The 15,378-nt window shown below is 40.7% G+C and overlaps 2 protein-coding genes across 6 annotated transcripts in view; one reads left to right on the forward strand and one right to left on the reverse strand.

Annotated features, from left to right (window-relative positions):
• Positions 1-15,378, forward strand: part of LOC148318423 (uncharacterized) — a 37,317-nt gene that overhangs the window by 17,536 nt on the left and 4,403 nt on the right. For 2 of the 5 annotated variants that reach the window (XR_015839883.1, XM_088282657.1), the window contains exons 5-6: positions 8,354-8,487; positions 9,561-9,603. Coding sequence is in view for 3 of the 5 variants with exons in the window: in XM_088282657.1 (XP_088138783.1) it covers positions 8,354-8,487; positions 9,561-9,603 (177 nt within the window). In the remaining 2 variants the exon portion in view is untranslated. Of the gene's footprint in view, positions 1-3,246; positions 3,317-8,353; positions 8,488-9,560; positions 9,604-15,378 lie in introns of those variants that run through there. The other 3 variants (XR_015839884.1, XM_088282658.1, XM_088282659.1) reach the window with 2 other exon arrangements.
• en2a (engrailed homeobox 2a) lies at positions 4,357-7,152 on the reverse strand. The gene is made up of 2 exons (XM_088282653.1): positions 6,293-7,152; positions 4,357-5,587 (listed from the first exon to the last, which is right to left on the reverse strand). Exons 1-2 carry the CDS (start codon positions 6,822-6,824, stop codon positions 5,271-5,273), a joined length of 849 nt encoding a protein of 282 aa, XP_088138779.1. The 5' UTR covers positions 6,825-7,152; the 3' UTR covers positions 4,357-5,270.

Here is a 15,378-nt window from a genome sequence, read left to right on the forward strand (position 1 = left end):
TTTTTTTAGATGAATTGTCCACTTTTGAAAATCAAATATTTAGCTCCAGATGATGAAGTCGGCAGCAGAGCGTTTGTATAACAAACATAAGTCATATGATAACTTTTTGTACTCATAACATAAACACTCTTGTTTCCAATCATGGCTGGACATAGTCATCGTTTCGTTTCTGTGACTGTTCATTCGATCGGGTTGAATTGATTAAGTAGATATTTTTTAAATTGTGGATCGAGGTTTGCAAAAATGCCATATACATGTCCTGTCCCGTTTTGTGGAACTTATATCAAAGATTTGTGATTATGTGGACTTTGGAGAACAACACGAGCCAACAAATCCTGAACTGTGGCCCTGCACCTTTCTTTTTTTTTTTTTTTTTTGTCCTCAATAAATCACAAACTTGAAACAGAAGTTAGTGTGAAGTTCCTCAATTAAAAGCCCATCGTCACATCCTTTGATCAAAATTAAATGGGCCTTTAAAAGGATGGATCGCTTTTGTTGAAAGTTAACACAAAAAGTTCGGCTCATTTAAATTAGAAATATCCGATAAATAAATCCATAACATCGTTCTTGCAACCCATTTGAGGTTGCATCCGATGGAGAGCAAATCAATCCACTGCCAACCAAACTATGGCTGCTTTTTTTTTTTTTTTTTTTTTCACCCCCCCTCTCACTTGCGGACTTTGTGTGAAATGAGAGTTGCCTGGGTGTGACTTTTGCCCAAAGCATCCGCTGGCTATTGTGCGGCCAGTCAAACCTCTACAGGCACCAGCGCCCTGACTTCCATACATGAGAGATCAAGGGTTACCAAGGTGCTTCGCGGATCCCAGGCCTCAATGCGAGCCACAAAATACTCATTTCCTTTGCATGTTAGCTTGCCCGAGCGGGGATTCAAACAGGGTCACCGACACCCTTTTTTTTTTTTCTTCTTCTTCTTCTTCTTCACCCTCGTCCGTCTTTAATGAAAACCACCTCATCTGCCCCCGCTTGTACAGTACGCCGCTTTTTGTTTATCCGGCACCAGACGGAGGCGCTTCGCAAGTCGTCCCGTCCACTTCTCATTCTTGCCGCTGAGCCACGGCATTAACTTGTATTCTAACAAGATTAAAATATATTCGTCCTGGGGATTAGCATAGTTAGGTGTCCTTTCACCTCGCCACAGTGGGCTTTGATCTGCGTTGCGAGGCGAGAGGAGTCCTGGCTCGGACCTCGCCGTTCGAGTGCCAAGTGTGAAATTGGCCTGATGTCATCCCCATTCTTCACCTTTTTTTTACGTCTTTCACCACTTTAATGATGTTTCCGCCACGACGCCCGGGTACCTCGGAGCAGATTCCACTGCGGCTCGGAGGAAGCATGTGTGTAAATGACACAGTAGGGGAGGAGGAGGTCATGGCTGCATGGGACCTTTTTTTTTTTTTTTGGCGTTGGTTGTTTTCAACATGTGGAAATATAATATGAATAATTTGGGGCCTTTGACTGACCCTTGAGGTACCCCATAAGTTACCGTTTAACAGCTTGGATTGTACATTTAAGTGAACATTAATATAAGTCATCCAAGTAATGTAGCGCGACGTAGCAAGTATCAACTGTTCACTAGTGGTTGAGCCGATTAATCGACTAGTTGACCTTATGTACGACTCCGCATCGACGTTTAACACTGGAAGTTCACCAATCACGTTTTTGTCGTTATTTTTACAGTGGACAATCTGTCTTTACATGAAACCCGGGCCATGTTGTGAAAGTTTGGGGGCCTTTGAAAAAGTCATTGATTTAGTCGACTTTATTGACGTTATAGTCGACTGCAAAAAAAAATATTTAGTCATCAATTAAATGTTACATAAAATACTTCCTGTATTCTTAATCATTTATATACTGAAATATTTTGCTTCACTTCCTTTTGGGAAATCTAATTTTGAAATGAGAACAACTTGTCGGACTTTTTAGCTTGCTCTGTATTTGCTTCCGTTTTGAAGCCCGTCTACAATTGCTGGCACCACTCCTGGAAAATAAGCCATACTTCGCACAATTGCTGCCTGCCAGCTATTCCTGGTCAGTTGTTTAGTATCTTGCCTCCTACGTAAGTATTCGAGGTTGCGCTTGGAAAAAGCCTTCGCAAATCGCTGACACTTTTTGTCGACCACCTGAACCAAAAAAAAGGTCGCTCGGTTCATCTCTTTGGTGAGCTTTCGCCATTTTCCTTTTTGTGGAGCGACCAGATGTCAGAGTCTTCTGGAATTGTTATTCTAAATATCGTCATAAGTTGCATCGGTGGGTGCTGCTGTTTTGGTTAGCCGCTAACTTCCAAATTCAACTTCCAAAGACATCACCGCCCTTGCTCTCTTTGTGGCAGTGTGCATCCAGGTCACGGCACCCATTTGAAAAATCCTGGTGGACTTGTATCAGTCTTTTTATGAATATTTCTATTATGTCATCATTTTATTCATGCTCGCGACATTAATTGGAACTACCCGAGGATTGTGAATTCTCAGTTGAACTATTTAATGGATGCCAGAAAGTTCAAGACACGGCCGTGGAGTCAATTCTGCCAAATGCGAGATTGCGTCGAGCCTCAAAACTTGAACTTGAAAACCTCCGCTGGTAGCATGTTGGTAGAGGCGCTGTCCTCAATCGGATGGTTTCACGATGGCCCACGTTAGTCGCGTTGGGCCGTGTCGGTGTGCGGCAGGCTTTTGGGGAAGTCCAGCACTCGTGTTCTTACTCTATTTCCGCCAGTAAAACTTTGCCGTCACATTTGCGTGATCGTCACATCGGGCCAACTTGTCTGTACTGTGCAGGTTTTCTTTTCATGACTCTTCATGATTCCGTGTCCCGGCCTGAACTTTTTGGGAGCCTCCCGCGCCTTGTGAATATTTTAACGCAGCATGAGCCCGGGTAAGTGCATGCACAAATGTGTGTGTGTGTGTGCGGGGGTGTGTGGGGGTGTGTGTCAGGCAAGAAGGAAAATAATAAAGGCGGGTGATAGTAAGATGTGTGTGAGCGTGAGAGAAGGGGAAGAGAGTTTGGGGTGGGAAGGCTCTGTGTGGAGAATGGGTTAGCGAGGGGTGGGTGGAGGAAGAGAGGGGGGGGGGACGAGGGGGTGTATAAACCAGCCACCTGCAGCCATGACAGGCTTTGACCTTCATTTCTCTCTCCTTCCCGTCTCTTTCTCCCCGTCTCGCTCGCTCCCTCCTTCCTTCCACTCCCTTTTTTTTTTTTTTTCTTGATGGAAGTTTTTCTTTCTTTTTCCAGCAGGGTGCGAGGAAGACCGACCGTGGCGAAGACAGGACAGCGGCGGCGCGAACAAAGACTAGCGGTTCAAGTATGAAAATGCAGATAGGCCATTGTTGTTGTCAGGGGGGTGGGGGGGGGCATGGCTGGGGATCGTCCAAGGCTTTCTCTTGCATAATGTTTAGCTGCTTTGGCCAATGTTTTCATCTGAATTTGATCCTGCCGAGTGGGAGTTTGCGTGGCAACGAGGATTATTGCGCCATTGAAAACGTAAACCTTTTTGTTCCAATGTTCTTTGCAGCAATGAACATGAAAGTGAAACATTCCGGTCGATACAAACATAACATATATGTATGTGTATATAAATATATATTTTTGGTAATCTTCAAGGTTTATTTCCTCTTTTGCAATTTCCAGGAGGCAATTAATTACACAGTTATTACATGATACAAATTATGTACACTCTTTTGAGTTTTTTTTCTTTACCAAAGGATAGCATCCAACATAAAATAAAAAATAGCATTGTATTCTACAACTCTGTGCTGTCATTTCATTTCAACATTGTTCATATATATAGATAGATAGCTCTACGCTGATGAGTAAATTCATGATGTCGTATACCAGCAGTGTTTGTAAAAGGCATTCCGCTAGAGTAGTCTGCATTTGTTTGTTGTTTGTTTTTTGAAGTAATACTGCTTATCTGATTCGGCACAGTTATGTTTCATGGAAAAAAATCCACATGGGGACTTTTTAAGGCAAAGTGTGTTTCAGTTTGGTGGATCATCATCATCATATTATTTCTTTTGTTTTTAATTCACACACACTTTTTTTTTTTTTTTTTTTTTGCAGATGCACAACAGAAAACACATTGAAAGGCAAACAAAAATAAATTTGGTGTATGGCAGGGGCGGGGAACCTCCGGCCCGTGGGCTTCACACGGACCTCGAGAGCAATCCTACAAACAAACGGTGTTCGAAAAAGCCCTCGGAAATGCTTGCAATATATATTTGTTGCTTGGGTTAGTTTTTCGTGGCCCGTCCGCCCCGAAACATGAATACAGCCTTAGCTCGGTCACACTTACTTTGTCCATTTATAAACACAGCCGTTTGCCCCACCCCCCCACCCCCCAAATACAACAAATTGCAGCGTTCATGCAAAAGGCCTCGTAGACACATTTTTTCCATTCACCAATAAAAAAAAAAAAAAAACATTATTGCAAGAAAAAGAAGCAGTGTAAACACCTCAGATACCTACTCTAAAGCAACACTGGTCATTGGATAGATTTTTTTTTCTCAATAGAATCTATATAAATACACATGTGATGTCTTTTTTTTTTTTTAATACAGTCACAGACGGATTCCTTTTTGCCATGATAAGTCCTCAAATACTGTCGAAGATTTAACAAGCCGCATGAGTGCTTGTGGTTGAATGCTACAAGGTCACTAACGAGGCAGCGGTCATTCATTTAAAACAGCAGTGATTTGATATTGCTATTAAAAAAAAAAAATAAAACACACACTTATATATAAGCAACATGTTAGAAAATAATGCCATAGACCTCTCTGTCTCTTCATACCTATACATGATTTCAAAGAAAATGATGTTAGTTAGCATTGATTTGAAATTCACAGTAGCCTTGATGCAGCAGGACAACAACAAACAAACGAACAAAAAACATTCTTTGGACTTGTTTCTTCTCATAGAAGTGCCAGATGTAAAAATGACAATCATTATATCATATATATGTATATTGTATAGTGGATGGCATTCATAAGTAATTCGTTAATTAGAAGCTCCTGCTTGGGAGGGGGGGGGAAACAGACAGTGACAACTTTATACAGCATCTTGTTTAGACGTGATATTGCAGACTCTGCATTTATGCTGGTATATTCTCTCTTCAACTGGCCCTTGTTGCGCCAAGATATTATTGCATCTTAATATTTCTATCATGGGATCATGTGGACTGGCTTCGCTATACTCTGTAGGCTTGATTTATATTTCTGTGTGATAGGATAGAGTTGGGAAGAAAAACTCGAGGAGGGTGTTCAGTCGCTGTCGGATTTGTCGTCCTTGGTGATGGTGGCGTGGTTGTACAGGCCCTGAGCCATCAGGTGCAGGGCCAGCGAGTTTTTGCCCCCGTTAGCCTTCTTGATCTTGGCGCGCTTGTTTTGGAACCAGATCTTGATCTGGGACTCGTTCAGGCCCAGCTCCTGGGCCAGGTTCTGGCGCCGCTGCTCGGTCAGGTAGCGGTTGGTCTGGAACTCGGTCTTGAGTCTTTGCAGCTGCTCGGCGGTGAAGGCCGTGCGCGGTCGCTTGTCCTCCTTGCTGGTGCTCTTCTTCTTTGGTTTGCGGGATCTCGGACCTGCAACCGGAGAAATCCACAACGCGTGTGTATTTGAGCCGTGTTGCGATCAAGCCAAACGTGCGCATTTTTTCCATGTCCAAACACACGGAATTATTATTAATAATATATCTTTTTTTTTTTGCAATAATTCCAATTCACGTGCACGGTGGTCAATTTGAATTTCGTTTCAAATTACCAAAACAATTGTGATGTCACAAGAAATCGGAAAAAACGCGCCCGAGAGCATGCGGCGCTATTTGCTTTATTTTTAATACGATACACTAAACACACACATCGCGATGTATGTGTGCCTCCTCCGCGTACACACACACGCACACACACACAAACTCTACAACTCGTAGTAGTCGCCTCCTCCAGCTACATAATGCATGAGAACAAGTTGTACTCCGCTCATTTTTGATTCACGCAGGACACTCATATACATTTTTCCTGCTGACGCCTGCAAACTTTGTTTTGCGCAACTTGGCTTTTAAAAATGCGTGCAAACAAATTCATCCAACTCACGAGAAAACAATCTTGCTGAGCGGCACGTGCGGGCATAATGCACAAAAACCCGTTTTCAAAATTAAAATATTATTTTTTTTTTTAAAAAAAAGGCGACTCGCATGCATTTATTTCTTGCCGTTATATATTTTTAAGATAGAGGGTGGACGAGGCCCTAACGCACAGCTCGACGTCGCATAATATTCCGTGCCAACCCACCTGAAGAGGGCCTGTCCGAGTAGCGGGTGCAGTACACCCAGGCGGGCCACAACATGGGCTGCTGGGTCGGGGCTGCGTTAGAGCTGGCTTGGGAACTGTCCGAGTCCGAGCTTAGGCACTGGTCTCCGCTCTCCGCGCGGGCTTTTAGGGGCTCCTCGGCGGCTATGGCTGGCTTCTTGGCGCCGGTGTCCGCGTGCGGCGTGGAGGTGCCCTCCGTGGGCACCGTGCTGCCCACCGGCTCGGTCTGAGGCGCCGCGGGGCTGCCGAGGCTCTCCCGTGCCGGCGGTGGCGGCGGCGGCGGCGGGGGCGACAAAGTACTGTCCCCGCGGCGGTGCTGGTGGTGGTGGTTGGCTCCGGTGTCTTTTTTGCGTCCGAAATCCGGCCTCAGGATGTTGTCGATGAAGAAGTTGGTGACCCGGTGCGGGTTCTGCGCGTTGCCCTGCACCTGCAGCAGAGGCAGGATGGCTCTGTTGGATTCCGCCGACTCGTGCGGATCCGCCTCGTCTCTGCTGCCGCGCTCGTTCTCTTCCATCTCTTTTTTTCTCTCTTTAGGTTTAACCCCTTTGTCGCTCTTCTCCGGCGCGCTTCGGATGCACAAGTTCGGGGTAGTGGGGGATTAAATCGCAAAAAAATAAATAAATAATAATAAACAAATTTTTAAAAAATTAACAATGGCTAGAAAGCGGCTTGCAAAGCCTCGCGATAGCGTCCTCGGAGAAAAGCATACTTTTTGGACATAATAGCCCCGCGCTGCTGCCGTTATAAGTGCGGCCGAGCCATTTGCGCTCGTTTACGGAGACGTCCGCGCGCGGCGAACGGCTTCGTCTAAACTAAATAAAGAGGCTGGAGGAAAAAAAAGTGATGCTCTTAATACTCTCACTCTGGAGTTTGCTTCTTATTTTCCATACGAGAAGCCCCCCTTGAGTGACGTCTCCCCACTGTCCTCCCCGACACGTGCCTCCGACCAATGAGAGGCCAGGAGCCAGGCCACGTGACGTGAGCGCTCAAGCTCTGCACGCACGCCCCCTTTCTCGGCTTTTCACACCCCAAAAGCCACTGCGAGGCTCTCTCCGCTAATTGATTACGGGATATATATTTTATTTTTTCCTACTAAACGTATGTTCAGTTTTATTTTAAGCCACTGTGACATTATGCACTGGAATATAGGGCAAAAACTATAAACGACTTAAATAGTGATTCAATAAATATATTACATATAGTTGGATAACATAAGCCAGGATGAAATAAAATAATTCAAGAAAGACATACAGTTTATAAAAAAAAAAAACGGTGCCAAAAATAAGCACGTGACTCACTGTGAATCCAGGTCTCAACAACCGCCACGTTTAAAACCAAACCATCCGTAAACATGAAATGCAAATGCACCAAACTTGAAAGTGAAATGTAACTGAATTGTACTTTGGCAGTGATTCTTTTATCACGAGAGAAGTCGTACTGATCTACAACAATAGTTGGAAGCCAATCGATTGCTGTCATAAAAAGCACAAACATGTTTATCCCACATGTAACTCAAGAATCATTATTTCATAAATATTGGATGTTAAAGTACCACTCCAGTTGGATAATTGAAGAATGGGCAAATTAATGAAAATGCCCTCTATTAACATCAGTATTTTTTTCTAAGGTACTTAACTCAAAACTTTTTTTTAAATAAGTTTTATTTGATTTTAGAATTGCATGGCTGGCCGGATTCAAGTGCTCTAGCGGGGCCTTTATCCGACCCGCGAGCCGTAGTTTTGCCGACAAATTATATCCAGGAGGAAAAAACAACCTTACCTGTTAACCACACACACAAATGTATTTTATTTTGAATTTGTTAGAGAAATGAACTAGCTTGATTGCGATAACTCTTTATAGTCAACTCAAAGTTTACTATGCGTCTATTTTTTCTTCCTCCTCCAAGTGTTCCCACGCAGACTTGTGGTCCATATCCCCTTTAAAAAGGAAACCACTGATGCACACCGACATCCAGGAAGGGGGGGGGGGGCACCAAAGACAAAACTTTTGGGGCTAACTTTTGCTGACCAACTTTTTGTGCAGACTAGTCCTCCTCCTCTCGGGACGGACGACACATGCTTGCGCCGAGCTGCCCCGGGCGGGGGCCACGCCGGACCGTCCGAGCCGAGCAGAAAGCCCACTTCGGGGTGGGGGGAGGAGAACTCAACCAAGGGAGGGTGAGTGTGGCACCTCTTTCACTGGATTCTACTTTTTTTATTTATGTCATTTCTTTCGGAATCTTTTAGCACCTGTGGATGTTTACCATCCAAATTGTTGCATATTATTTTATTTTATTTTTTTTTTTTTGGGGGGGGGGGGTTGCCCAAATGAGGTGGGATCGTGGCATGCTTGCTTCTTTAAAACTCCATTTGAATTCTGATTGCACACACACCACACTTACTCATTCACACTCGCACACACACTCTGTTGTCACGCTGCGAGTGGAAGGAAGGAGCTAAATGAGCAGCGCACAATAGAGGCACAAGACGGCGGGGCTTGTTTCCACAGAAAAGAGAATTACATTTACACGCACACACACACACACGCATATGAGCTGCTCATTTGTTTGTCTTTTTATTCATATTCCGCCATTTTTTTTTCCTCAAGACCCAAAACCACACTGATAGATTTCTACAAATTCATGTTGTCAAAGTGGAGTTTGGACTCTCGAGGTTGAATTTTCTTTCTGAAAGTGACACCAGGTGAAGAGAAAATGGCTTTTGTCTTGTTGCTTTTGCATCAAAGTGCATTTTTTTTCTACATTGACACATGCACTTTTAAGTCTAGCCAAGGTTGGGGGAAAAAAAATAGCAGCAGGGTGATTTTTGTCAGTTTGTGTCTCAACTTGGTGTCATTTTCAAATTGGAAAACTTAACATGAAAACTCCGAACTAGACTTAAAATGTTGATTTGTCAAGGCAGAAATATGTAATCAAATGTGAAGCCTCAAAACTAAAACAATAGGAATATGTAATTGCAAAAGTCAACCTAAAGGCTAAAGGGAAAAAAAACATTGAAAATTGTTTTCAATTCTATGAACTGCATGAGTTTTAGTCATTTTCTCGAGGAATAATCCATTCAGGAATAAAGACTAAATGTTTCGCATTATTGAAAAACGCGTTCCCATTTTAGTGTCACGTTTGTAATGGCATGCAGTCAGAAAATGTCATTCTGTCCCACATATAATACTCTCTTACTCTTTTAAAATTGACTTTTATCATGAAAGGAACACTCTTTTCAATTTTTTACAGATTGTGGTCAAAATCAAGCTTAAAAAAAAACAGAATTGAAAAGGTATGTTTGGCGTTAAGGCTACACGTGCATAATTTTTTTTTTGGGGGGGGGGGTGAAATTTTGACCAATACTCTTGTCTAACTCACACTTTGAAATGAAAGCAGAAGCATGCATATTAGTTTGATGTATTTATTTATTTATTTTTTTTAATGTGGGGGGGAAAAGTCAACATGTAAGACGCCAAATTGTACTTTTAAAATGTATTTTTATCAATATGAAAACATGTGCGTCTGTTTTCGGGCCTTTTTGTCAAAATGAAGATTACTTCACTTCAGATGTGAATGTGGCATTGTAGGAACTATTTTGGTGGCGTTTTCATGAGGAGGAGTCAAATTCAAGATTTAAAAAAAAAAAAAGAAAAAGATTTAGAGCAACATGGTCGTCTGGTTTTTTTTTGTTCCAGTTTCACAAATCGTCAAAATCAAGACTCAAATCTAAATTTAGAGTAAAGATTTGTCTGGTCAAATTTATGTCCGACTTTGCAATGTATTTTTTTGCTTGAGGGCAACGTGTGAATCTATTTTAGTGACATTTTCACCAACGATTGTCAAATTCAAGACAAGAATTACCTGTGACAATATGTTCATGATAATCGATTCTTTTTTTAAAAAAAGGAAAATTGAAGATTTCAAACGAGTCGTTTTGGAATCTCTGTCATTTTTTATTTTGTGCAAAGAAGAGTCAAATGTAAAAAAAAAAAACAAAATTAGAAATCACAATTTTTCTTCTTGTATGAGTCTCGTATGAAAGCACCTCAAACTTTTTACACCAAGTGCCACTCCGAAAAAAAATGACCATTATTCAAAGTTATATTGCACACAGTTGTGAAAATTAGCACTGCACTTAGATAGAGGAAAATCAAAACTGTGCATACATTGGGATTCAAATAAAAATGATAAAATTAAAAAGTGTACCTAACAACATCCAAACAAAGGTAAACCCTTTCAGTTAAAATGCAAGGATTTACTTCAAAGTAAAATGCAACTGAACTGTAACTTAAACAAATGTGACGCTAGTTTAACATTCGGCATCATTTGAAAATTTTAATTTTGTGATTCGTTCACATACCACTAGAGGGCACATGTTTACCACTTGTGCTGCTCGTACAACGTTTGACCTTCAGTTTCGACCTATTTCCCATAAAATTGAATCCTCTCAATTTCAGGACGCCAAATTCTCATTCTTCCGTATTCATGATTTCCTTTTTGCATTTTTAACAAAAACTTTTTTATGGCTCCTTCTAAGCAGTGAGTCTCAAACGATGTTACACAAGTCCTCGCTAGTGCTACTTTGAAAGAATCACGAAAACTACAAATATTGATGACATTTTAAAACATGAAATACAATCCAATGGATTGTTAGCTTATTAGCGTCATTTACCGAGTCGTTTGAACTTGTTTTAACTTTCGTGCTTGTTCAATTATGTTTATGTCGAGAGTTTCAATTATGCAATTCAACAAAGCTTAGATGTTGGCGACTGGATTTTTATTTGTTGAATTCGTTGTTTTCCGAAAACCTTACAGAGTGGCTCAGGCAATTCTGCTATTTGACTAACAATAATAAAAAGAATCTTGTTGCTACGCACACATACTGTTTAAACGCGAGTTTTTTTTTTTTTTAATCCAGTACTGTACATTTTTTTTTATGTTTTTATTTAAAGTTCAGTTGTATTTCACTTTTAAGGACGGCACATTTAATCTTAAAGAACAGTTTGCTTTTAAAGGTTTATTTAACTACAATGTGTGCAATACACCCGACATTTAAGCACAGTGTTGAGGTTCAAACTGCATATTGCTACAGTGGGCTACAACTTTATGAAATGGACTTTTTAGGGATTAAAACCGGGCTCATTTTGATGAGCACTGAGGCCTACTGGTTCCTGTGTTGTACTGTTGATCATTATGGTGGTACTTTTTTTTTTTTTTATGGTAGTAAAGAGTCTTTAATGAAGCATTGCGAGTGTAAAAGTGCTGCTTTCCACGCATGGTTGAATTATTATTGTCATTAATATTATTAGCTTCAGTTAAATCTGCAGTATTTATAATTGATTGTTAAAAATAATTCGTAGTGACGTGATTTCTCTTTTGCGTGTGTTCATGTGTGTGGGGGTGTGCGTGTGTGTGTGTGTGTGTGGGTGTGTGTTAGCGCCTCCAAAGGTGCAGTCAAATATTTTTTTTTGGGTGCAGCCAATTGGCATGCAGCCCCACTCGCTGCTATACTATACACATCTTGTGCGCATGTGCAGTGTCCTTGAGCTCCCATAACCCACTTTCGGAGGCAGCAGTGTGTGTGTGTGTGTGTGTTTTATGAGAGCATGCGAGTGCGTATATATTTGGTGTGTAGTAGTAGTACACTAAAAAAAGGTGACGTGCACAAGAAAGATTTGTGAATGGACGTGGTCATGAGTGCCAGCACACAGATCACAGGGTGTGTCAGCCCCCCCCCCCCCAACCCCTCCTTCCCCCTCAATACATACAGCCCCAAACCCCCAAAACCCCCCCTCCCCTCTCCACCCACCACCTCTCGCTTAAGAAATGGGAGTGGGGTCTGTAAGATATCCCCATTGCAGGGGTCACCCCCCAGAAAAAAAAAATCCTGCTGCTTCCGGTGCCTTTCACACAATGTGAAAGGAAAAAAAAAAACCCCCCACCCCTTTCTCTATGGATAACCCGCGTGCATGATTTGTTTTTGTGTGCCAGTCCGAAACCGGAAGTGTTCTGACATCCAGGGTCAAATACTTCATCGTTGTCCAATTATTAGGAAGAAGGAGAAGAAATAATAATAATAATAATCAAGGCTTGCAAATGATCAATGCTATTAAGAGCGCTTATTTGAGACACTTTTATTGTTCACCATTTCTGTTTTTAGGTTTCAACAAATTTGTGACCTTAAAGGTCATCTTAAAAGCCTTGGTGTAAAGGTCAACTACAAATAATTCTAGTACACATGTTTTTTTTTTTTAATTTATTCATTTACTTATTTGGTTTTATCATACTTGTAATTTAAAACAACAAAAATTAATTCTGGTACGCCCAAAGTAAAAATTTTCTGCTCTGCCGTAACACAACATAAAAAGAATTCTAATACATTATCAACACTATTTACTGACAAGAAAAAAAAATAAAAATTCAAGGACTCTATTGGTACTGTGGATTTTTTTTTTTACTGTAGCTAAAACAAAAATGTTGATGCACAAAAGGGATATTTAATAAAAACCTCGACCAACTTGTATATACAAATCATCTATGTGTATGCTAAAATAAATATAAATGGGCATTTTTGTGCTGTCGTGAGTGACGCTTTAGAGGCTTCATCCAATAAAGCCTCAGGCCTTAATTGCTCGCTCAGGGTGGTGCAGGCGTTTGTTGTTTGTGCTCATGCACTGAAGTGACTTAAGAAAGAACAATCCCGATTGAAAGGAGATTTTGCCACGGCACAGCGATCACAAGGATTAAAAAGTTATTAGAAGCTGCAAAGGGCCGAGAGGGATTGTCTTCCTTGCCGCACCCCTCCCTCACTGTATTGCAAACGCTTTCGTCCTTATTTAGACGTCAGGGTTGTGACGTCACAGCGGTTAGGAAATGAAAAAAATATTTTGCGAAGCGTTTTGGGGCTAAGAAGGGGAAATTGGACAATTTTGTGAGGGCTTGCAGCTAGTCAGCGAAGAGAATGAGACGGAAAATCGCACAAAGGTCTTAATTAATGATTGGCGTTGGAAAAAAGGAAACGTAGATTAAACATGTGATTTCTCTATTAAAAAAAAAAGTATTCCGAGACTAATTTGTGGTTCACATTTTTAATATATCCTGAAAAGTTGAAGGAAAACGATATAAAATGCTTCCTATAAAAATGTGTGCCATACATTAAGATGTGGAAAAAAATTTAAATGCATTAATTTTAATGGTGGAACATGTTATTTATAGTTTTAAATAATAAATTATTAATAGAAATATTTTAATTAACATAAAACCAAGTACCGGAAGAAAAATGTATGAAAAAATACATCTTTAACGTAAAAAGTTTTTCTTCAGTCCTCCAACATTTTTAAATTGTCACTTATAATGTCGGAAAAACTCAAACATACTAAATGGAAATTACATATCACTGTATAAATGCATTTAAAAAATGATTATACTTCAAGATTATGTTGCAATACACAACAAAATTACAAATTCCCCAAGTACATATATTGATGGAAACTACATATTAAAAAAATAAGTACATTTTTAAAAACATCTAATACAATGCTGTAAATTAAACTTGACCTAAATCATATTGCCAGGAGGGAAAAGTTGAAACTTCTAAGATATGCAAATTTATTATTACGTTGGGGAAAATATTTTATATTCAAATGTGCTACTATTTCGGTTGCATGCATTTAACTTTATTTTTATTCTGACAAGTAGAAAAGGAGAACTTTTGGGTGGGTGGGGGTTCCTCAGAAGTTATTTTTCAGTCACCTGTTGTGTCCGTCTGCGTGCGTGCGTGTGTGTGCGAGTGTGTGGGTGGGTGTGTGTGCGTGTGGGGGGGGTGTTGGAGTTCCGATTCGTGCTTTTCGGTCTTGGGATGGTCCACATGCCTCGTGCACCTGTCCCCCTCCCTTTTTTATTTTGGCGGAGGGAGGGGCAGGTGGTCACACGTAAACTTTCCACGCGGGAGGCGTGCTTTAAATAACGACGACATTCATTTAGCTTGGTTATTAGCAGTGATTTTAAAAAGTGAACTTTTCCCCCTATTCCTTAATTGGCGTTCATTCAAAAAATTAAAACCTGTTAAGTGTTAATAAGTGTGCATCTAGAAAACATAGATTTTTTCTAATTATTCATAACATTGAAAAATAGCAACAACATTATTATTAACATTAATGTTATTATAATTGTTATACAGTATACGTAAATTTGCAAATACATAAATGATAAATGCCAATAAGTGCACTTTTGTGCTTTTGTCGTTTGAAACCAAGTACAGGTGTACCTAATTTAGTGGCTGGAAAGTAGGCAAACAAGACGCGCTTTTTAATCAAATTATTTAACATATTCGATATTGACTGATTAAAAAAAATTAACTCTCACGAAATGTTTTGTGGTTTTCTTACAGACGGCATCTTTAAAGTGCGGGTGTACCTAATAAAACGTCTGCAATAGCCAATCAAAAATTAAGTGGGAAGAAAATCTATTAGTGATTAATACTGTATAAAAAGATAGTATGTTTAAATAAAAGTGCAGGTGTAACTAATAAAGTAATTCAAAAGCCATTTTGATGCACATTATTATAAATACATCAATTATGACTGTTAATTAGCAGTCTAAAAATTATGCTTGTTTGTTTGTTTTTTATGGGGAAACCAAATCGGTGCGTTGGCTCACCTAAGTATACCTAATAATGTGACCTTGTGCGTGTTTGGCGTGTGGGATGGCAACAATGCGTGTCCTGTTATTTACGTGCGCAACGGTGGCCGGCGGCCGAGCCTCCCCCGGAGGTCGAGGCCACGAAAACGGTCACCCGAGCTGCACTCTCCCTGTGTGGCATTGCTCGTTCCCGGCTAAAATACAGCCGGCAAAAAAAAAAAAAAAAAACCTTTCACCTTCGCTGCACCTGAGTTGTTTTGACCTCTCACCCCGCGGCGCATGTGGTACTGGTGCGTGCTCACGTTTGCGGAGTTGGATTGAGCGCGCATGCGTATAACGAGCACGCGTAAACATCAATAATTCAGAATGTTGGTAATTAAAGTGAATGAACAAGTATTAAAGTAACTGGATAAGTAAATATAAATAC

This window comes from Idiotropiscis lumnitzeri, chromosome 19, assembly GCF_059441095.1.
Source record: "Idiotropiscis lumnitzeri isolate Australia: NSW breed Sydney's pygmy pipehorse chromosome 19, RoL_Ilum_1.0, whole genome shotgun sequence".
Classification (NCBI taxonomy): Eukaryota; Metazoa; Chordata; class Actinopteri; order Syngnathiformes; family Syngnathidae; genus Idiotropiscis; species Idiotropiscis lumnitzeri.